Below are 24,305 nucleotides of genomic sequence, written 5' to 3'. Positions count from 1 at the left end.
CTGAACATAATAGTTTTAATAACTCATTTCTAATAACTGATTTATTTCATCTTTGTTATGATGAAAGTAATTAATATTTGACTAGATATTTTTTAAAATACAAGCATTCAGATTAAAGTGTGATTCAAAGCCTTAATTAGGGTAATTAGGCAAGTGACAGTAGTTTCTGCTGCAGGCAATCAAAAATATATTGCTTAAGAAGGCTAATAATATTGACCTTAAAATGGGTTTCAAAATAAACCTGCTTTTATTCTAGCCAAAATAAAACAAATAAGCCTCTCTCCAGAAGAAAATATTTTATAGGAGATACAGTTAAAATTCCTTGCTCTGTTAAACATCATTTGGTAAATATTTATTTAAAAAAATAAAATAAATTCTCAGGAGAGCGAATAATTTTGACTTCAACTGATAATCGTTTTGAATAATCGTGATTATAATTATGACCAAAATAATCGTGATTATGGTTTCTCAAAATCGAGCAGTCCTAATGTCTGTAACAAAATATAAAACATTTAAAGTATTTTAAATAGCCACTTAAGAGCTAAAATGTGCTGTCCACATATGTGGACACTCAAGCCCCAGGAGGTTAAAACTAGCCAACTGCAAAGTTCCTGTCATTTTCCATCACGGCGGGTCGGATGAGAACAGCATTTGCCAACAACTCTGTCGAACTGAGTGGCACGAGCTCTGATGACAGTAGACAGCCATCATCTGTGCTTGTATGCAATTAAAAGAAATGACACTGTTCATTAAGAGGCTGAAATGAAGTCATAATGAAGGTGTGAGGATTATTTGTGCTCACGTTCAAACAAAAAAAATTTGACCTTTGGATTTGCTGCTCTAAGTTGGATGTTATTAATAGACAGAGATGACGCAGTTGTGACTAATTCTCAGAATTGCAAAATATAAAGTCATAATTTTAAGTGTACATCATGCAATGAAAAATAGTCTAAATTCTGAGATAAAAAGTTCCCATTTTATTTTTTATTCAGTAGTGAAAACAGGCTTCCACATACCAAGTTTGACATTATTCATAAACATATGATGCAATTGCAACTTTACTACACACATATTATTATATTACACACTATTTTTCACATAATTGTTAGATATAAAATCAGAACTCTTTATAACTAGCAATTTCAACTTTTATCTCTTGTACACTCTAACTTTCTTTTTCAGAGAACTGTGAGTTTACATCTCGTAATTCTGACTATACAATTTAAGTTACATATATAAGAGTTTTTACCAGGCAATTATGGTAAGAGATTTTTTATGAAAACCGCTACGATCTTAAAGGGCACCTATTTTACACCTTTTACAAGATGTAAGATAAGCCATTTGTGTCTCCAGAATGTGTCCGTAAAGTTTCAGATCAAAATACCCATCAGATAATTTATTAGAAAATTAATTGTTTCTTCGGTGCACCGCGATGCAGACACGGACAAGAAGAATCATAACCGGTTATTTTATCTCATATGTGCTATGTAGCCGTAGCTTACTATGGCGAGGGAGGTGAGCGCGAGTATTTACAAAGCTCCAACTACTTAAAAACGCAGAAACTGTGCACATTTTCACTGCGTGTGTGTTTGCTGGACAGTCTTTCACTGACACTTTCAGCAGAAGCCCCTATCTCACTGCGATTGAGAGAACTCCATTTCTTCTCTTTCTCTCACAGTGGCCCATTTGACCTGCTGGCATGACTTTTCCTCTCCTTTCGGCTGTTTTACAACGATACTTCTGGATACAGACACAAGCACGTGTCTGCAGTTTTCTCCACCGTGTCTATCATGGATCAGCTGTGATCACCGCTGCCGCTTATCAGTGTCACTCATCTGTGTAAGAGAACTTGGTAGACAAGGCTCAGAAAGTGAGCGGGACATTTATATTTGTTTATATTATTTGCTATAAATGCTTGTGTTGTTTAAAGGTACAGTTTATATATCTGACTTTGTATTAAATGACAGAATTGGATTACAAATAGTATATAAAATAATATTTATACATTTTGATACAAAAATTGCTGCTGTGAAGAAAATATAAAACTGTGTGTGGAACGCATCGTCAATGCACTGAGATATCGAATTTATCCGAATCGATGGCATAATAATCGTAACCAAACCATGAGACCAGTGTAGGTACACAGCTCTATAATTTATTATAAACTCCAGAATTTGCCTATTTTGGTGTCTTGAGTACAGTGTAGCTGTTTTTGTAGCCTGAGGCTTTAAATGCAAATGAGCTGCTTCTCCCCGCCCACCACTCCCACGTCTGTTTCTCATCATGTGTTACGTCAGATAAACAGAGACTTGTTGTGTTTATATCACTCCAATATGACAGTGGACACACTATACACAAAGTTCAAAGATGCTTTGGTTTCAACAAAATAATGGTTATTTTAGGATTCATTTATCTGAATATACATAGGTGCTTGCACAACTATGTGTTTATAAATCGCAAGGACTATTTAAATGAAGAATTCCCTAAAAAAATGAAGTAACTTACACAGTAAACATACATTATCATCATAATATAAGTTTGAAATAAATTAATGCAAAATAATGCTGAATGCTTTAATGCTGTGGAATGAAACAAATGCAGATAAATATCTCAAACTGGTCCATCAATGTTAAGCACAATGGCCTAAAAACTACTTAAAATGATTGATTTATTTGTATTTGATTTATTATTTCTGTTATTAGTTTACATTTTTTTAATAACATTATGTAGAATGTGAGAATACAAAGAATATCAGGATTTTTTTTTCAATTAGCAAAAGACTAATAATAATAATAATAATAATTATAATAACAACAACAAAACAAAATTAAATCCAACCCACCCCACCACCCCTATAACATAATAATAATTATACGAAATAATCAATTATTAAAGTCTAACAGAGGTAATGTGTCAAGAAAAGGTCCCCAAATATAATCAGTGGGCTTTTGTCTGACAGAATACAATATTTTCTATATTACTATATAGAGTACTATAAGATACAAGCTCATTGATCCAGTGTTTTTTCTCAGGGGGGGGGGGGGGGGGTTTTCTCAGATTTCCATTTTTGAAGTTTACATTTTTTTAGCTGCGGTGTTTGCAAGCAAAATAAAATAGCTGCTGTGGTAGGTCATTTAAAGTGAACTGATATCACCTAGTTTCCAAATTTTAGGATTTGATTATTCAATATTTCAGAGGATGTTGCAATGACAAACTTCCATAATGTCTCCATAACTGGACAGCTCCAGAGCATATGAAGAAGTGTCCCAGTAGATATCGTACACCTTTGACATGACAGAGGTCTTGGAACTAAGGTTGTTTAGTCTACAGGGGGTGTAATATGTTCTATGCAAAATATTAAATAAAATTTGTTTGTTTAGTGGATACCAATATAGTTTGTGATGCTTCTAAAAGAGTACTCCAATCACTATCAGTGTAAGAATTTTCCAAATCTGATTCCCAGTTTTGCTTTAATAAGAATCTTTGGTAAGCAAGGAGATTGTTATTAAGAATTTTGTATATGGAGGAAGGTTAAACCTTTTGTAAATACATATCTGGCATTGAGCAATCTGTATTCCAATAGAGATTTGTCAGGTATGTTAGGGAATGACTCCACTGATTGATTTCAAATCCAATCTCTTATTTGTAAGTAATTTAAAAAATAGTGCTTAGGTAAATCAAACAATTCACATAACTGGGGGGAAGCTAGCAAATGAGCCATTTACATCAAGATCGCCAATTGTTTTAATTTCTTTCTTAATCCAGTTTTGTAAATGTGTTATTAGCTTCAATTTATTTTTTTCAGAGAGTAATATTATTTAGTTAATATATCTGGTCACAGAAACATGCTTGCATAACAGATTGGAACAGAAGGGCATTTAAATGCATTTGCAACTATTGGATAAACTCCTCTAGTTGTTTGACTTGGTTTAATAAAGTCAAGCATTTCTACACTTTGGTTAGGGACAGATCTATTATCTCACCCTGGTTGCTCCTCATGTCTCTGCAGCTGCAGCTTTAACCTTGATTAGTGCTGTTTAACACTGCCACCTGTTTGTGTGTGTGTGTTTGTGTGTCTGATCCTCTTCATTATAATCCGCCAGCGCTCAGGTTTGGCTCTAATTAAGCTGTTATTTCTTCAACACTGCCTGCATTAACAGAGGATGTTTATTGGAACGCCGCAGTCCTCCTTTTAAAATCTCTGCAATGTGATGAAGAGCCGCTCCAAATATCAGTCGATCGCTTCCTCTGTCCTTAATCATCTGATAAACCAAAGCGTGTCACTGGATCCCTCCAGACAGGCCCAGTAACTGCAGCTTGGCTTTAATCACATTGACTTTTCTGGTAAATATTTTGAGCCGGATGCAAGTTGTACTCCACGTGAGCGCCTTCAGAGCAGTGCTTTCCAAAAGTGTTTAGTATTTAATTCATAATTTAGTATTTCATTAATATTATTATTTTGCTGCATTTTATGAGTTCAGCCAACTATAACTGTGTTCCGTATACTCTTTAAAAAAAGTTTTCAATCTCATCAAAATATAATGTTGTTGCCAAAAGATTTAAGGAGGTTCAAAAAAGTAATCAAAAGATGGTTGTTTGATGAGGATAATTAGTTTGCATGGTGGACGAGGATGTTTTTATTTTATATGTTATTTGATTGTGTATAGGGTTGTAGCTGGAAGGCCACTCGCTGCGTGGGACGTATGTTGGATAAGTTGATGGTGCGTTCCGCTGTGGCGATCCCTGACTGATAGAGGGACTAAGCCGAAAAGAAAAATTCATGAATGAATGAATGAATGTATTTCTGAATTATTTTGTTCCAGTTTTAAAAATGTATGAGGTACTGTCTGTTTTATGCATCATCGGTATTTTGAAGCCATACTTTGTTTTATTTAACAGCGAGGACCACAATGGAAGCAAGCCCAGGGCTTTATTGTGTTTTATCCTCGACAGTTTTTATTTCAAAATGTATGGGATACTTGTACAGCTTGTCTAAAATCTGTCAAATAAAATTCAATTCAATTCAATTCAACACATTTATCTTAATTATCTTACAATGCACAGGTTGTTTTTTCTGACTTTTTGATACTTCATTTTTCATAATAAATTATTTAAAATTATCCTTAAAATTAAAAATATTCTTATTTCTGCAATTGTGCTCGGCCCTCAGGGCATATGGAGTCCCTTGGGGATCTGCTCTTGAAACACATCCAACTCTCCGTTGGTTTACTAACACCTCTCTACAAATTGTTGTTTCAGGTATCTATTCCCGCCTTCTTGAGGCTAACCAAAGGCAATTTTCAATACCAATGATTTGGGTTGGTGAGTTATCTGAGGACCAGATTAAATGGGAGATGGTTAGGGAAAACATATTTTGTTTTTCATAAAATCCAAAGCACCAGTTAATACATTAAGTTATGTCACAGATTTTACTGGACACCAAATAAACATTTTCACTGTAAAGTATTCTCAAGTCCCCATTGCAGTTTCTGTTCTCAGCAACAGGTTGGAACATTTATACATGGTGTGGGAATGTGTAAAGGTGTATGAGTTTTGGGAAAAAACTTCCATCAATATTATCTGAAATTATTGGTAACGATATACCAGTGCAACCAGTTGTGCTACTTTAAAATGATGATGATGATTCCAGTATGGATTTTACGGAGCGACAAAGAAATGTCTGGTTGGAAAGATTAACATCTGCAAAAAAGATAATTGCGCAAAGAGTGTTTTTAAAATGTTTGTCAACTTCAAACTAGAGGTTTACAACACAAAAAAAACTTTGCTGCCTAAAATATTTAAGTTGAATTGAATTAACTTATATCAGTCCATTCATTCATTTTCTTTTCGGCTTAGTCCCTTTATTAATCAGGGGTCGCCACAGCAGAATGAACCGCCAACTTATCCGGCACATGTTTTACGCAGCGATGCCCTTCCAACACTGGGAAACACCCATTCTGGTGTTCTGTAAATGAGCTCTGGTATGATTGGCTCACCTCTTAGCATGCAAAGGATGGAATGCTTTGATTTTCTGTCAAATCCAATACAGTTGGCCATTCTTGTCTCTTCAAAGGTGAAATCTGTAAAAATCAGACGGAAATTCAGATTAAAACTGTGCAACTTTTAATGTTTACCACATTTTTTATTTTATTCCAAAACATTCACCCACTCATTGTCTATTGGCAGGATTTAAAGCCTCGAGTCTGTTTTGGTATGTGTGTAGACTCAAGTGATTCACCATTTTTCATTTCATGACATGCTAATTTTCCACAACTGGTGGGCAATTTTCCTGATTTTCAAGTGGATTTAAGTCTGATTGTGCTCTGATTAAATTACACCCTTTTACCAAGTCTTGGTTTTTGTCAGTGCCAGTGGTTAATTAGGTTGACCTTAAGAAAAATGGCTAACTGATCATATCTGTGTAGCAATTCACTCTGATTTCTATGAGATTTAAAGCTGATTTTTTTTTATAGCACAGCGAATTTATTCATACACTCTAGCATAATTCCCCAAGAGTCTAATTTAATGCTGTAATGCGTGTGTTTGTCTCTGATTTCATCTGCTAATTTGTCGTCTATTTTTATTCGGTAATATGTTTAAACATCTGAAAATACGTGAACACACAGATGCGCACTTTTAACTAGCTTAACAACCTGTGCTCATCTAATTTTTACTCACACGTTGCAATGTTTATCATATTTTCTCCCACGTCTATTTGATAATTTCCCTGGGGACTAATTGGATGTGAGGGGGTGACAGCGCTGTAATTATTTTATTCCTTTATTGGACTCGATGAAGGCTCGAAATGAGATACTGGACAAAAGAATAATCGTGCACTGGACATTTGTTTTTTAAATCACAGACGGTTTATCATAAATGGGTTCATGTTGTAATGTTAATTCAAAACTTTAAAGGGGTAGTTCACACAAAAATCTAAATTACCTCAATGTTTATTCTCCCTTATGTGGTTTTAAACTGTTAGTGAGTTCCTTTCTTCTGTTGAACACAAAAGAAGATATTTTCATCTTAGACATTTGAGAAGATTTGGAATTTTTAACACAAAATAAGATGATCAAAATAAAAATAAATTAAAACTAATAGGAAAATAATTCAATCAGTAATAAATAATATTAATAATGTTAATAATAATAATAATAATAATTAGATTTGCTGTTATCCGCTGTGCTGTTGTTAAAAAGCAACACTTTTACATCATATAAAAATATATGTAATGTTCATTGTGTGAGGTAATGAAAATACAATGCAAGTAGCGCGATGCAAATGACCCACAAATAACGGTGCGACTCTGTAATTGGTCTGGTTACCGGGGACTCTTATTGCCGATGGCAAGTGTCAATATGTGACTTCAGACGATTACATTAGGCTGCATTGGGTTCCTTCCTTTTCTTTTATCCCTTTTCTTTTATTATTGTATGCATCCCTTTGATTTATTTTGTCTGAGAGAGAGAGAGAGATATGACGAATGTCCATGTGTGCCCAATAGAAACGAGGCAGCCATCAGGCACGGGAGAAAACACTCCATGGCAACACTGCTGTAACTTTCACTGAGAAATATTTCTCTGCCTGCGTCAAGTCCAGCCGATGTCCCGCCCTCAAGAGCCATATGACCCACTTTGATTGGTAGGTTCGTTCACCTCCACACACAACACTGTGCTATACATATCAAACATTAAACTTTCAAATTAAGGCAGGGGCCATAACCAATCGTCTTGCGGGCTGCAAGTTTGAGACCCCTGCATTAGAGCATCCAGATATATGAAAAAATATTAAATAGATTAAAGTGCTGACATATAGCACCATTGGTCAGTCCACAAATTTTGTAAGAATTGTTTTATGTGATAATATTTATTCATATTTTTATAAATACTGATTTTGTGGTGACTTTTCTCAAAACTTTTGCCATTTTTGCTTCAACTCATGTTTTGTGAAAATACACAAAAAATCTTGTCCAATTTTTCATTTCAAGAACCATTAGTCCTGCAAAAATGTGGAGACAGTTTAGATATATAATCCAATATTATGCATAATGTACAATAATAAACAAAAACATCACACTGTGATCTGATGTGAAGGGACACATAGGGACTTTCATTGCTTCTCAGGCTAAATTATGAGGTGTAAGACTCAATGTTCACTGAGCTAAAGACACCCGTCAGACGTTAATGCCTCTGAGCGACTGCAGTTAAGTCAATCTCCATTTATTTCAGTCACACAGCGGATGATAATGGCCCTCATCACACACCGATGATGATGATGATTTTATCGTCTTTGACGCGCTCTGGGTGGGAAATGCGTGATGGAGACCCTCTATTTGGCAGGCGAAGTGTTACATATTGAGATGTTGCGCATAAATATGCAAAAATAATCTTCGGCTCTGTATGCTGGAATGTTAATCAGCCGGGCCTGAAGGGACAGCGATCTGGTCTAATTGGTAAATCCCACTAACTGCTGAATAGCTGCTATCGGAGATGGAAAAACAAGAATTAAGACGGTTATTCATGCAGTTAGAGGTGGGCAGAGTGTGAATTATAATGACTATATATCAATGTGGAGACAGACAGAAAATGGGAATGTGTCGTTACAGTGTAATGCATTCTAAGTGTTTATGACATGGGAGCCTGATTCCCATTGATCTCCATTGACTCTTTTTACTAGATGGAGCAACAAATAATAACTTGGTAGATGGTAGATTTTTCAGATGAATCATCTGTTGAACTGCATCACGATCATCACAATTACTGCAGAAGACCTACTGGAACCAGCATGGAGCCAAGATTCTCATAGAAATCAGTCAAGTTTGGTGAAGAAAAAAATCATGGTTTGGGGTTACATTCAGTTTAGGGGTGTGCGGGAGATCTGCAGAGTGGATGGCAACATCAACAGCCTGAGGTATCAAGACATTTGTGCTGCCCATTACAAACCACAGGAGAGGGCAAAGTCTTCAGCAGGATAGCGCTCCTCATACTTCAGCATCCACATCAAAGCTCCTGAAAGCAAAGAAGGGCAAGGTGCTCCAGGATTGGCCAGCCCAGTCACCACAGATGAACATTATTGAGCATGTCTGGTGTAAGATGGAGGAGGCATTGAAGATGAATCCAAAGACAGACAGAGAATGGGAATGTGTTGCTACAGTGCAATGCATTCTGGGTTTTTAGGACCATTGATGTCTATTGACCCTTTTCACTAGACAATGATGCATTCTTCCCTCGAAAATATTTAATATCTTGATTATTGAAAAAAAATATGTACATTTATACATATGTATATTTATAGCTATACAGTTTAATGTATAATATTTGCAGTAAATTACAAAATAACCTACTGCTTTTGTGAGGTGTTTATAACGCATTACCTATTTGTAGAAAATTTCTAATAAATTTGATTTTTAAGCTTTTTTGAAAGTCATGAAAACACTGTCATGGACTCTTTCTTTTATTATTTGAGCAAATAGGAATACAATAAAGTATTTGTGGTATTCTACCATTCACTGCTATCTAACTTTACCCAAATGGTGACTTACCCAGGCAAGATACTCGAATATGAGACTTGTCCATTGACTATTATATCATACATACACTCATCAGCAACAAACTGTAAGCGCTCACACTATAAATAAAGAAGAATAACATAGATGTGAATGTTTTCTTGCAGCAGCATGTTGATATCCTGTCACTTACTGGAGACATTTATTATAAAATGCATATTTTCAGCTTCTCAGAGACAAAAAATACGTTTATAAATGTATCTACATGTTAGTTCGTTTTATTGGAAGGTTTTTTAAAAACATATTACTACAAAACTGTCAGCGTATTCTTGGCATTGTCAAAAAACATGGCGGAACGCAATTCACCGTGACGTAGATTCCCATTCTCTACTGAGGAAAAATAGAGTAGAAATGTACAAATGCTTAATTCAACTGATATATGTAGAGCTTAATTCGTTAAATATACGTTTACACCACCATAAATGGCATATACACACGTTAAAAGTTAATAACTCGCATGGCATGGTTGTATTCGTTATAATTCCATTCATTTTCGTTCATAACGTCTAGCGTGCTAATCGCGACCGTCGAATTTGGCACTCAACCCTTATTATAACTACACTAACATTTCACAACTCGTGTAAAACGGTGTTCAACAAACACTACGAGAAAAGTATTTGAAGTATACCTGAAGGAGGAGAGAAATAAATGGAGAATGAATTGATGAGAGCGTTGCAAGCCTCCACAGCTGCAGATCAAAAACAAACCCAGCCTCTCTTTCGTTTTTAATGAGTGCGCGATAGCTCGTGCGCACAAATGCGCATGCGTGATCACGTACACCATAAAGTTACTATAACCTAAATAAACACAAGCAATTAATAAATTTATAAAGCAGGGAAAATAATGATGACAAATTTGTGACCTTTATAAAAACAACACTTTGATAAATAGAAAGAATAATATCTTATAAAAATGAGCTACATTAATCTTTCAGTATATAAGACATTCTACCTGAAACAAACATTATGTGGCCCTGAAACAACATAAATACAGTGAATAAAAAGTATTTCATCCCAAAAATGTCTAAAATGGACTGTTGGTTGATTTCTGTGAGTTGTTCTGTAAAGAAATGTGTCATTCGGTTCTCAGATTTCTTTTATTAAAAAACACTTTACAAATGTACAACCCTGTCATTGTCAGCGGCGTAGCAAACCGGGGTGGGGGTGTACGTCCCCCTCACTTTTAGAGACAGACCATTTAGAAACAGGTGATTAATAATTATATGAACGTATGATCTCATACAGCCGTCCCCCCCACTTTTAAAATGTCCACTATGCCCCTGGTCATTGTCCTCAGCCCAACTGAATCTACAGCTTTAATAGTTTTGTTATGCTAAAAACTGTTATTTAGGGGGGGGAAAACTTCAGAAATAGCAAGTTTGAGATGTTATCATTCGCATCAACTGATTAAAAGCATGAAATTATAAATAAATTATACAAATAAATACTTCTTTACAATTGTCCCCATGTTTCTGTCAGTTCTGTCATGTACATTTGCATGAAATTTAATATAAACATGTGTGCAATACACATTTAATGTCTCAGAAATGACATAATTTGACGAGGAGAAGCTAACAGTGATCAAGGATGCCTTCTATCATTGAATTGTATGATCTTATGCTTGTTTTTTGTATGATTTTTTGAGGACGACAAGCCTAAGTCAGGCCCTGTCACATTTTTTATAAGTAAACATGTACGTTTCTGGTAGAATGTCCCATATATTAGCCTACTAAGGAGGATCAGAAATATTTGAATATTTTAATATATCTTATATATAATATTGCGTTTACAGGTTATTTTAAAAGTCCAAACTTGTTTACCTTATAGTTTGCTTCTTTTTCTTTGGATTTCTGAAACATTGCTTTCACTTTTAGACTAAAATTTTCTGATCTTTTTTCTTGTCTTAGTTTTAAAACTTCTCTAAATTCTCTGAATATAAATTGAAAGCAAAAGTTCAGCTCTGTTGTACTTATATAAAAAATAAATAAATAAAAAATAAATAAATAAATATATATATATATATATATATATATATATATATATATATATATATATATACATACATAGTGATAAAATATATATCTAGTAATATAACCCTCATTTCTTTGCAGAAAATCCCCAAAGAAATAATTAAAGTCTTGTCACCTTCGGGTTTGAGTAAGAAAAATATTATTAGTTCCCATATTTATAGCCACCACCTTTTCGCAAGAAATTGCTTTAAAAAAATATAATAAAAATCTGTTTAGCGTTAGCGTTTGTTATTTTACCCAACCTATGTTTTTAACTTTGGGTTTCATCTCACAAAGTGTTGTTTGGTTTCAGCAGCTGCTGTGAAGTCTTTTTTTAGCCTGTTTTTAGACAAATTTATCATCGTCATTATTGTCGTGAGCTTGTTTAGCCGGCAGGGGTGTGAATTTGACGGCTCACCCCCGCCGCTTCTCAAATGTCAAACCTTTTAAGCTCGTCTCTAATACCTGCCACTTTTGTACCACCAAAATATAAAAAGTTTGTCTTCAAAGGAATTCAATTTAGGGGCTGTATTTGTTTAAATTAGTTAAAAGAAAATTCACATCATTTTTCTGTGAAAATAGATTAGTCCGACTGAGCCCACATGCTGACTCTCAAAAAAAATAGATGTATTTGCATTTCATTCTAGAGGCATTTGGTTATTCCCCCAAAATTGCTTGTTTGAAATATTAACCAAGGCAGAAATACTTTAAAAAATAAAGCAAATCTTACGCCACTGATTTAAAATTGGCTTCCGCTGTGCATATAGACGCAAACTAGCCTCCCAGGAACAATCCTGAATTATTAACCTCCCATTTTGTATTTTCCATTTCACTGCTTTTCAATGGATTCCTTAGCGTGTAAAGGTTTTTTCCATGCCTCCTTCTTATTACGGGCCCAATACCTTTGTGGAGTGACCCGAGAACGAGCGGTCACATCCAGTCGGTCCACTCCAAAAACCACAGAGGAGAAATTGTGGGGTCATTACGGCGCTCGCGGGGAATGAATTCATTTGAAGGCATCGTGGGTCAAATGATTGAAGTCCAGCGTCAACCCAGATCTGTTTCAGAGTCAATTACGGACATGGACAACAAACTCTGTCTTCTTCGTCTTTCTTTCAGTTCTTTACAAACAAATCGGCTGTATTGGAGGTTTTAAAAAGAACAACCCGAGTCCCGCAGGTTTGTTTTGACATTCATTTTAGTGACAGTAAAATCAAAGACAGTTGCGGACTGTTAAATATAAGCTCCACAGCAGATGGCTTACAGCTTTCACAGTGACTTTACAAAATATCATACAACACTATAATCAGAATCATCCTTCATCTGGAGTCCACACACACATTTATTATACTGTAACTGCGATTAGTTGCTTTACTAAAAGAGTCTGTAAACCCTGCCAACCTGATTATTATCAAGTAGGACATGTTCCTGGATTTATATCTATGTTGATCCTGCAATAACATTCCAATCAGCCAATCAGCATTAAGGGATGCATTTACAGTTTATGTTAAGTTTAGGCTTACGGTTAGGTTCATATTCAGCAGGCACACAACATCATAAGACATTAATATTAGATTAGATACAGGTTGTGATGTCGGGTGACCAAAATTTAATGTCTGGCCAGCGTCTAAGGACAACATTATTTTAACGTCCAATAATGACATCAAATGATGTTGATATTTGGTTGATCTTAGGTTGTACTGGAAAGTGACCAAAATCCAACAACGATTCAACATCTTAAACCAATGGTCTCAAACTCAATTCCTGGAGAGCCGCAGCTCTGCATAGTTTAGGTCCAACCACCTCCAGCTCACACCTTAATAGTCCATAGTAGACTTGAACATCTTGATTATTTGGAGCAGCTGTGTTTCATTAGGGTTTAAGCAAAACTATGCCGAGCTGCACTCCTCCCAACACAATCTCACGGCAATTCGTAACTTTTAGTGGCTAATTTGTATGAATTCGTACGATCTAATTCGTACGATTTAGTTCGATTTGCTCATCCCCCAATGACGGTTGGGTTTAGGGGTGGGGTTAGGTGCCACGCCTCCTTTTTAAAATTGTACAATTTCGTACAAATGAACTCGTACGAATTAGCCACTAAACTGACAAAACGTAAAAGACTTACGTTTTCTCGTGAGATCAGGCTGCTCCTCCAGGAATCGAGTTTCAGACCTATGTCTTAAACCGTCATATTGACGTCAAATACTGACATTTATTCATCAGGTATGGCATCCAAAATCCAACGTCTGATAGACATCATAGTGATAACATCCACACAACGTCAAGCTAAACCATCATTAGACGTTGATATTTGGTGGATTTTCGGTTGGACGTTTACCTGACGTTGGGTTCTGACGTCAACCTGATTTTCACTTTCAAACAAAATTAAATGTCCCGATGACGTTAGGGTACAACATCAATCTGACGTCATGTGACCTCCTGTGCCTGCTGGATATACTTCTACATGATTGTTATCCAACTATTATTCCCTTCTGATTTTGGGAATGGTTGGGTTTAGGGGTAGGGAAGGCATAGGTGTTAATCCAAGATCGCATCGTACTTGCAAAAATCATGGCGTGCCCGTAAACCCATTGTAACTTGTAACTGCTACAACTTAATTTTGTTATAGTTGTGCACATAGTTTATTTACGTAATTATTTTAAAGCAACTCATTTTTAAAATAAGTTAACTAATGTCTTTTTACAGCATAGAGGTACATTTTAAAAAATATATTTTCTTCTGCATTTAATCCACAATATAGTAAAAATTTTAACGTTTTGATGTTCTACCACAGTTTAAAACAACCGATTTCAATGTAAATATAAATATGTAATATGTAATAAATATAAATATATATATGTAAAATCTCATTTATTTATTTGAAGCATTATTACTTAAATCTTTATTATCATAAATCTTCAGAAATCATACTAATATGTTGAATTGATGCTAAAGATACAATTTTTACAGTATTGCTTGATGAATATTTCTAAATTTGTAACTTTAGAATTGTTTTTACTGTCCCTTTTGGTCAATTGAATGCATCCTTGCTTTAAATACAAAAAAGTGTGTAGTAAGTGTATCTTGAGTAAAAAGAGAAATGTTCAAAGTGCCAACAAAGCCAAATTAGATTTAGATTACAGAGCTAGATAAGATAAAAAGCAAATAAAAGTACCTGGATGGAATAAAGAAGTGCAGAGATTGCATTGTGATTGCAACCATTTCTCAGGATCTATTTCTTTATTTTTAAGCACTGAGAATGAACTAACCTTAAAAACTAAAAAACTTTTTAATGTAGTGAACGTTACACCCATCATGATCTAAAAACTACTTATAGTCAGGGATTAAAATTGCTGTATATACAGTTGAACACAAAATTATTAGTTTGAATTATTTTTAAAGTATTTCCAAAGTAATATTTAACAGAGAGGTTAAAGGTTTTTTTAACACATTTTTAAACATAAAAACTAATAACTAAATTCAAATAACTTATTTTTTTAAATCTTTGACCGTACAATATATATTACTAGTTATTTGGCGAAATGCTAGTGCAATTTAAAGGCTTAACTAGGTTAATTTGGATAACTAGGTAAGTCATTGGACAACAGTGGTTTGTTCTGTAGCCAATCTGAAAAAATAAGGGGGCAAATAATGTTGACCTAAGCAGTTTTTACTAATATTTTTACCTTTTTTTTCAATAAAAGTAGTAATACTTTCTCCAGAACAAATATTATTGGTTAGCTACTTCAATAACGGATAATTACCAGCCAATCATGATCCAGCTTTGAAAAAGGGTGGAGTTGGGCAGTGACTCATTAGCATTTAAAGAGACATGCACCGAATAGGCTCACTGTTTATGACAGTAAAAAGTGAGTTTATTTACACTACCATTGAGACAATTTACCAACGATAAAAACTTTTCATTAAGACCCCAGAGAAAAATATGAACTGTAAAATGAGCATTCGATGTTACCTTTAAAGGTCCCATGAAGTTAAAATAAAGTTATTTAGATGTTAGTATCAGCATTGTTAGTTTATGATATCTATAAGCTACTGCACACCAAAACAGTCACAAAATTCACTTAATTAACACTTTAAAAATTGCTTCGTTAAACATCGCTTATTTGAAAAAGAATCCAGATTTCACATGAGAGCTAATAATTATGTCTTCAACTGTATATCAGTTTGATGTTGTCATTATCTAGATCATTTTATTGCATTAATTACTTAACCTTCTACAGGTCAATGAAGGATCTGAAAGCATAAAACCTAATTTAATGATTATCTTGAAGGGTGAATTAGCATATAAATGATCTCAAAGCTGACAGACATGAAGCAATGGTGTAATTTTGCCTTAACGGGGTCTTTAAGTGTGAGAGATGTAATTGAAAACAGCTCCACGGTCGAGTGTCGATCCACCCTCTCGATGGAGAATCATCTTCATCCGCTGTATATTTTTACAAACACTCAGCTAAATACTTTGAAGCGACGACAGAGCGGCACTTCTTTACCGGCAGCATTTCCAACCTGAAGCACATAAATACACATGTAATGGAGCTCAGAGCAGGAGGTCAATCACAGAGACCCTCATCATAATACTCACAGATTCGAGTGGAAGCTCTTCATGGGAGCGAAGCCGTAGCTGGAAATAAGAGAAAATACGGTTGAATCTGGAACTGAAAAACACTGTGTGTGTTGCATTGCAGATCCTGAACTTACTACTTGTCATGGCTATCCAATAAAGTCTTCAGGCAAGTGATGTCATCAGTGATGTCATCATCGAGGAGAGCTTTTGAAGTTAAAAGGAAGGTAAGGCGGCATGAGTTTGTTTACTCAAAAATGTGCATTCATTCAATTTCCTTCAGCTTAGTCCCTTGTTTATCAGGGGTTGCCACTGCAGAGTGAACCGCCAACTATTGCAGCATATGTTTTACACAGCGGATTCCCTTCCAGCTGCAATGAGAAAAACCTATAGACTCTCACATTCACACACACACACACGCACACGCACACGCACACGCACACACACACACACACACACACACACACACACACACACACACACACACACTTATACACTATGGCAAATTTAATTTGCACAATTCGCCCAAAGCACGAGTTTGGATTGTGGGGGAAACCGGAGCACCCGGAGGAAATCTACATATGGAACAATATCAATGTCAAAAGTATTGAAATAAAAAGCTTGTCGAATAGCACACAAGCAAGTTGTTGACCGTTCATTCTGGGATATTCCCTTCATATATTAAATAAAGCAATTTCGCTGTTGTCTCTTCTGAATTTAGTTATTTCTTTCTAACACAAAGAAGATATTTTAAAGAATGTTAATAGACAAACTAACCACCAACTATAGAATCTCTGTTTGATTTAGAAAGGGGTGGAGAGGGCAGTGACTCATTAGCATTTAAAGAGACATGCACCAAAATGGCTGACTGCTTATAACAGTAAAAAGAGTGTTTATTTCCACTGCCACTGGATCATTTAACCAAAATAAGAAAAATACTTTTTATTAAGACCCCAAAGAACTGTAAAATGGGCATTCGATGTTATCTTTAGAGGCCCCATGAAATTAAAATAAAGTTATTTAGATGTTAGTATCAGTATTGTTAGTTTTTTAGGATATTTATAAGCTACTGCGCACCAAAACAGTCACAAAATTCATGTTTATGAGATATAAAACTGCTATAAACTGATTTCACGTCACCTCATTCTTCAGTTTTTTATCAAATATTCTGATCAATCAAATGCTCTGTCGTGTTTAACATGCCCCGCCCCTTCAAGAAGCTTCACATTTGATGCTTAAGATCTAAACAACTCGAACTGGCAAAGCTGTGATAAAACAAAACACTATAGCCTGTTTTTTTAAAGAGGGGAGGAGCTACTCTATGTCCCACCCCCTCTCTTTATGATTCAGTTGAGATTACGTCAAACATAGAATAAAAAATTGCACATTTCAAAGCACTTCAAAGGACCTTTAATATGGCATTCTCCACTCACCGCTGCACTCCAGACCACAGAGGTTGAGTGAAGACCCCGATCCGGAACCACAAGCCACACGATCACTCAGCTGGAAGATTCCCAACCATCTCCATAAGTCAACATCACCACGCTCCTCCTCTGAAGAAGAATCTCCAGAGCTCTCCTCCTCAGATACGGCCTCTGCTCCGCTTCCGAAAGAGTCCTCCAGGGTCTGTTTAGGGAGGAGAGCTTGACGCCACATGGAGAAGATCTCTTTTGCTCCCTGGGTTTCAACACTCTCGGCTTTATAGACCGATCTTCTACTTCTTATTCTTTTGGGATGACTTGGTGGATGAACAGGGATGATGTGTTCATCTTCCATGTTCTCCTCATCCTCCTCTTTTGCTGGTAGTTTTTCCTGGTTGGGTTTGTGAGGGATTGGGAATGGAGGTTTGATGTTGTCTTGGTGGATCTGGATGCTGGTGACGAGGCTGGTGTTGAAGCCCGAAGTGTTTTCCACATTACAAACAACTGAAGGAAAATTGAGAAAACTAGGTTGGATGCTTGATCATGAATGAGGTGTATGAGTTACTGATGAAGACAGGAATCTTAGTGAATTATTAATCAAATTTGGACCTTTTGCTTAGCTAGTTCCAGCACAAATCCTCTTTTAGGATAAAAACCCACATGAAAAAAATACTATAGTAATTTACGGTAAATTCTATAGTGTTTATGAACCCTATAAATTGTACTTGAATTAATCTGTTGCAGTAATTACATGGGCTTTGGTAACATGACAACTATAATATATAAAAATGACCCAAGTGCAACTATAGGGATATTTTATACTACAATACACCACAGTTTACAGTATTTATTACAGTCTATCAGTTCTCTATGGGTAATACTACAGTATGCTGGAGCATTCATTAACAAAGTGTTGTAAATACTATAATACAGTGCATAGGGAAAGTATTGATAGCGCTTCACTTTTTCCACATTTATTTATGTTACAGCCTTATTCCAAAATGGATTAATTTATTTCCTCAAAATTCTACACACAATACCCCATAATGACAATGTGGAAAAAGAGTTTTTTAAATTGTTGCAAATTTAATAAAAATAAAAAACCTGAAAAATCACATGTACAGAAGTATTCACAGCCTTTGCCGTGAAGCTCTAAATTGAGCTCAGGTACATTCTGTCTCCACTGATCATTCTTGAGATGTTTCAGCAGCTTTATTGGAGTTCACCTGTGGTAAATTCAGTTGATTGGACATGATTTGAAAAGGCATACACCTGTCTATATAGGGTCCCAGGGTTGACAGTGCATGCCAAAGCACAAACCAAGTTTGAAGACAAAAGAATTGTCTGTAGACCCCCAAGACAGGATTGTCTCGAGGCACAAGGCTGGGGAAGGTTACAGAAACATTTCTGCTGCTCTGAAAGTTCCAATGAGCACAGCGGCCTCCATCATCCGTAAGTGGAAAATGTTTGGAACCACCAGGACTCTTCCTAGAGCTGGCCGGCCATCTAAACTGAGTGATCGGGGAGAAGGGCCTTAGTCAGGGAGGTGACCAATAACCTGATGGTCATTCTGTCTGAGCTCCAGCGTTCTTCTGTGGAGAGAGGAGAACCTTACAGAAGGACAACACTCTGTGCAGCAATCCACCAATCAGGCCTGTATGGTAGAGTGGCCAGACAGAAGCCACTCCCCGTCTGTAATTTGCCAAAAGGCATCTGAAGGACTCTCAGACCATAAGAAACAAAATTCTCTGGTCTGGTGAGACTCAAATTGAACTCTTTGGAGTGGATGCCAGGTGTTACATTTGGAGAAAACCAGGCATCGCTCATCACCAGGCTAATACCATCCCTACAGTGAAGCATGGTGGTGGCAGCATAATTCTGTGGGGATGTTTTTCAGCAGCAGGAACTAGTCAGGATAGAGGGAAAGACGAATGCAGCAATGTACAGAGACATCCTGGATGAAAACCTGCTTCAGAGTGCTCTTGACCTCAGACTGGGGCGACAGTTCATCTTCCAGCAGGACAATGACCCAAAGCACACTGTCAAAATATCAGTGGAGTGGCTGCACAACAACTCCGTGAATGTCCTTGAGTGGCCCAGCCAGAGCCCAGATCTAAATCCTATTGAACATATCTGGAGAGATCTGAAAATGGCTGTACATTGTCACTTCCCATCTGACCTGAAAGAGCTTGAGAGGTACTGCAAAGAGGAATGGGCAAAAATTCCCAAAGACATGTGTGCCAAGCTTGTGGCATCATATTCAAAAAGACTTGAGGCTGTATTTGCTGCCAAAGGTGCATCAACAAAGTATTGAGCAAAGGCTGAGAATACTGATGTACATGTGATTTTTCAGACTTTTTATTTTTATAAATTGGGGTATTATGGGACATTGTGTGTAGAAGTTTGAGAAAATAAATGAATTTAATCCATTTTGGAATAAGGCTGGAACATAAAAAAATGTGCAAAAAGTGAAGCGCTATGAATGCTTTCCGGATGCACTGTAGTATGGAGTATAATACACTTAACTGATAGTACGGTTCAAAAACACTGTAGTAATTACTATAAATTACTAAAGTATCTTTAATATGGGAAGCTACTGTCCAGGTTGACTATAGCATTTTTGTTTGCAGAAGTCAGTTTACTTATATTTGCTCCATGATTTAATTCCCCCCAAAAAGCACGACTTAACCTAGGTTGTGCCTATGTTTTATTAGTAAAATGAGCTAATCATTTGTGCATTATCACTAAACTGGTCACAGAAACATCCACTCCTATTCCCGTTTTTTTAAGAATCCACTCTCATAATAATTTGCACTGTTTATAGTGATAGTTCATAGTGATTTTGGCGACTATGTATTTCTTGTGCCATATGAATCACAGAGACACTTTTGTCTTTTTAAAGCATGAATATCCAGTCCTAAACCAACACGCTGCTCTAAACACATGAATTAAAAGTCCAAATTCATGTGAAATCACCCTTATTCACCTGTTGAGAGATTTCCTGACATTTTCAGAGCAGTTAGAGTTACTCACGACTGGCGATAAGTTGATCCACAGTCATTTTGTGTCCAGTAGCGCGAGCCCGCGCCACCTCCAGCTGCTCCTTCAGCTCACATTTACTCACAATCCGTCCATGAGTCACAGCAAACGCCAGCAGAAGCAGAGCACACGCAGACAACATCTTCATCTCAATGAACGCTGCAGATCAAACACAACTCAATCAATACTGAAATCGATGACAATGAAGGACAAAACAAATCATTCGGCAAAATGAGCAACATCGTGACTGTGATGAGGAAAAAACAGCATTCTGTCTTGAGACGTCTTATGGTGCTGCACAATATATCGGAAAAGTATCGTTATCACGATAATAGCATATACAGCATCTATATCAGAAGTGCAATAAATTTCGTTAATTTTACGTGCATTTGTTTACTGCATGCATATGTTTATCCAAATCTGACCAATCAGATGGGGCCTTTACTATCTTCATCTATTTACTATTTCACGTTATCTGAACCTAGAGATAAAAATAAACACTAATGCTAGGAGAAGAGAGAGGAAAATGTCAACAGCCAATCAGTATCTGAAGTTTTCAGTCAGTCGTAGTTTTCTTAATTTTAAAATTCGTAATTTTCTTCGTTTTTTTAATATGACCATTGCATAAATAAAATATTTTAACTGCTGATAAAATAGAATTTTAAAAAAGTTAGTTATATCGTAAGAAATATCGTTATCGCAACACTCAAAAACAATATCGCAATAACAATTTCAACAATATTTTTCCAGCATCCTGCAGCCTTAATTTTTAAATGCATTTACCCCGCTGACAATTTAAAGTTGTAAAAATTTTCCCATAGCATGTGCATTTAGTTAAAAAACTTTATTTTTAAATGTCTTTATGATTTTCAAAACGACTAGCAACGTTTTAGCCATTTTAATAAAGTTTTTGCTTGGTTATGAGAACATTATTGTAAGAACATTTTTCTATCAACATTATAAGAGCATTAATCAAGCACAAATAACTTTCTAAACCAACCCAGGCTCATTAGAAACACATGCCTCAGCCTATATTGTTTGCGAAATGTAAAATATGTTGCTCTATGTACGTTTCATTGCATGTTTTAGATGAAAAATCCACTAGAGGGCACTGTGTACATTTTTGAGAAACATAAAATACATTGCTCCAGGTACGTTTCATTGCATGTTTTAAATGGCAAATCTACTAGAGGGCGCTGTCTACATTTTTTTGCGAATATGAAATACAATACATAAGGTGTGTTTTGTTGTAAGTTTCAGATGACAAATCCACTAGCAGGTGCTGTCCATATTTTTGAGAAACATAAAATATGTTGCTCTGGGTATGTTTCATTGCATGTTTTAAATGGCAAATCCACTAGAGGGCGCTGTCTACATTTTTTGCAAATTTGAAATACAATACATAAGGTGTGTTTTGTTATAAGTTTCAGATGACAAATCCACTAGCAGGTGCTGTTGTCCATATTTTTGAGAAACATAAAATATGTTGCTCTGGGTGTGTTTCATTGCCCGTTTTAAATGACAAATCCACTAGAGGGTGCTGTTTACATTTTTTGAGAAACAAATACATTGCTCCGGGTACGCTTCATTGCACGTTTTAAATGGCAAATTCCCTAGAGGGCGCTGTCTACATTTTTGAGAAACATAAAATGCGTTCCTCCAGGTACGTTTTATGCACATTTTAAATGGCAAATCCTCTAGAGGGCGCTGTCTACATTTTTGCATATTTTAAATACAATACATAAGGTATGTTTTGTTGTAAGTTTCAGATGACAAATCCACTAGAGGGCACTGTGCAAATTTTTGGCGTTTTTAAAATACAATATATAGGGTACGTTTCATTGCACATTTTAAATGAGGGCAGTGTTTACATTTTTGTAAATCTGAAATACATTACTTGAGGTACATTTTGTTGTAGATTTCAGCTATACAAACTTGCCTAAAAAATATTGTTCTACAAACGTTTTATTATTAACTTTACAAGAACGTTATAAAAATGTTATAAGAACATTCCAAAAAAGTTATTATTTTAAAAATGTTATATGCTAACATTTAAAGAACTTGTATGGAACATTACTGAATGTTATGGGAACGTTCCCTGTTAGCTGGGGAGTTTGTATTGTAAAAAAAAATAACATAAATTAACAGTTTTTTGTATTTTCCTGATTTTGCAAACAACTTTTGATGTTAAACATTTGAAAAAGTGACTTTTATTTTACATTTTCTAATAGTTTAAAGCGAAATATTGTCAAGGTTGTTGTAAATTATGGTACAAAAGCCTGGAAATAAACTGCCAGTATTTTTTTTTATTATTTTACAGACTTATTTATACATATTTACTTAAACATACTTATACATATGTCACTTTGTTAAATTGTAGAGTTGAATTTTCAACATCAAAATTCGACAGAGCAGAGATCAACATCCCATAATGCAATTGACAACCGTAAATAAACAGAAAACATCAGATATTAGCAGTCTTGGTCCACTTGTTCAGTTCAGATGTGGACACATTCACCGCAAGCTCAACGTCACACAAACTCCAAGAACGTTAATTTATTAATTTTCCTTCGGCTAGGTCCCTTATTTATCAGGGGTCGCCACAGCAGAATGAACCGCCAAATATTCCTGCATACGTTTTACACGGCGGATGCCTTTCCAGCCGCAACCCAGTATTGGGAAACATTCATAGACACTCTCATAAACACACTCATACACTACAGCCAATTTAGTTTATTCAATTCACCTATACCACATGTGTTTGGACTGTGGGGGAAACCGGAGCACCCTAAGAAAACCCACACAAACACGGAAAGAACATGCAAACTCCACACAGAAATGATAACTGACTCAAACCAGCCACCTTCTTGCTGTGAGGCAACAGTGCTAACCATTGAGCCACTGTGCTGCCCACTACAAAAACAAATGTCCCCAAAACAAAGAGTGTCTTAAAGCAACAACCTATCAAGAGTTTTCCAAACTCTCATTTGTTCTGGAGTCCAGCAATACGGCTCCGTTTGCTCTTAGATAAAATGAAAAGCGCACTAAGCTGAAGTAGTTAAGTGAACAGATGTTTACGTGCTGATAGCAGCTCCGCAGACGTGAGGAGCATTTATAAAACACAGAAAGAAGGATGACAACCCAAAGAAACACACCGGGTGATGCTTTTCTTCTGTTTTAGCCTCAAATTAAGCCACTTTCTGGAGAAAACACATTTAAAAATGAGCTCCCACTGACACATTAGTGCTGTGAATCTTTTTAAGATGCAGGGACCATTTTAGATTGAAGCCACATTACATAAAGCTCTCAGAATCCAAACAAACAAATCTGTCATCAAGTGCAATTTGAGGACACCCGCTGCCTGACGGAATAAATAAATAATGTTTTTTATTAAATATAAAGTGTTAAAATATGAAGAAAGGGCCATTATTGTCGTCTTACCAGTAGAAGATGCTTGCTTGAGATTCATCTCTGGATTGCTGGTTGCTCTTATATATATACACACTCACAGCAGTGACCTGTAATCATATCAATACTGTAAACCGGTCACACCAAGACTAATAGTAAGACCATATTTTGTCAACCCACATGACAAAAGCTTCATTCTTTCAGTGTTGTTTTACCTTGGTGTTCCTTAAATTTAATATCCTTAAGAGTGTACTTAACGGGTGTTCGAGCACTTTACAT

At 35.8% G+C, this 24,305-nt stretch overlaps 1 protein-coding gene across 1 annotated transcript; it reads right to left on the bottom strand.

The window, feature by feature from the left end:
- Positions 1-15,029: 15,029 nt before the first annotated feature.
- Positions 15,030-24,148, bottom strand: wu:fj19g03 (uncharacterized). The gene is made up of 6 exons (XM_056456422.1): positions 24,060-24,148; positions 20,613-20,777; positions 17,592-18,083; positions 16,296-16,365; positions 16,180-16,218; positions 15,030-16,103 (listed from the first exon to the last, which is right to left on the bottom strand). Exons 1-6 carry the CDS (start codon positions 24,085-24,087, stop codon positions 16,034-16,036), a joined length of 864 nt encoding a protein of 287 aa, XP_056312397.1. The 5' UTR covers positions 24,088-24,148; the 3' UTR covers positions 15,030-16,033.
- Between the last annotated feature and the right edge of the window lie 157 nt (positions 24,149-24,305).

The sequence above is a fragment of the Danio aesculapii genome, chromosome 1 (genome assembly GCF_903798145.1).
Source record: "Danio aesculapii chromosome 1, fDanAes4.1, whole genome shotgun sequence".
NCBI lineage: Eukaryota > Metazoa > Chordata > Actinopteri > Cypriniformes > Danionidae > Danio > Danio aesculapii.
This window is presented reverse-complemented; position numbering and strand designations above follow the sequence as displayed.

Bases quoted from the DNA above. Each gene is read 5' to 3' on its own strand.
- wu:fj19g03 (XM_056456422.1), bottom strand. From the start codon at position 24,087: ATGAATCTCAAGCAAGCATCTTCTACTG. The intron at 18,084-20,612 runs GTGAGTAACTCT...ATTTTCCTTCAG, and splicing joins GGATCAACTTATCGCCAGTC to TTGTTTGTAATGTGGAAAAC. The intron at 16,104-16,179 runs GTGAGTATTATG...TATGTGCTTCAG, and splicing joins AAGAGCTTCCACTCGAATCT to GTTGGAAATGCTGCCGGTAA.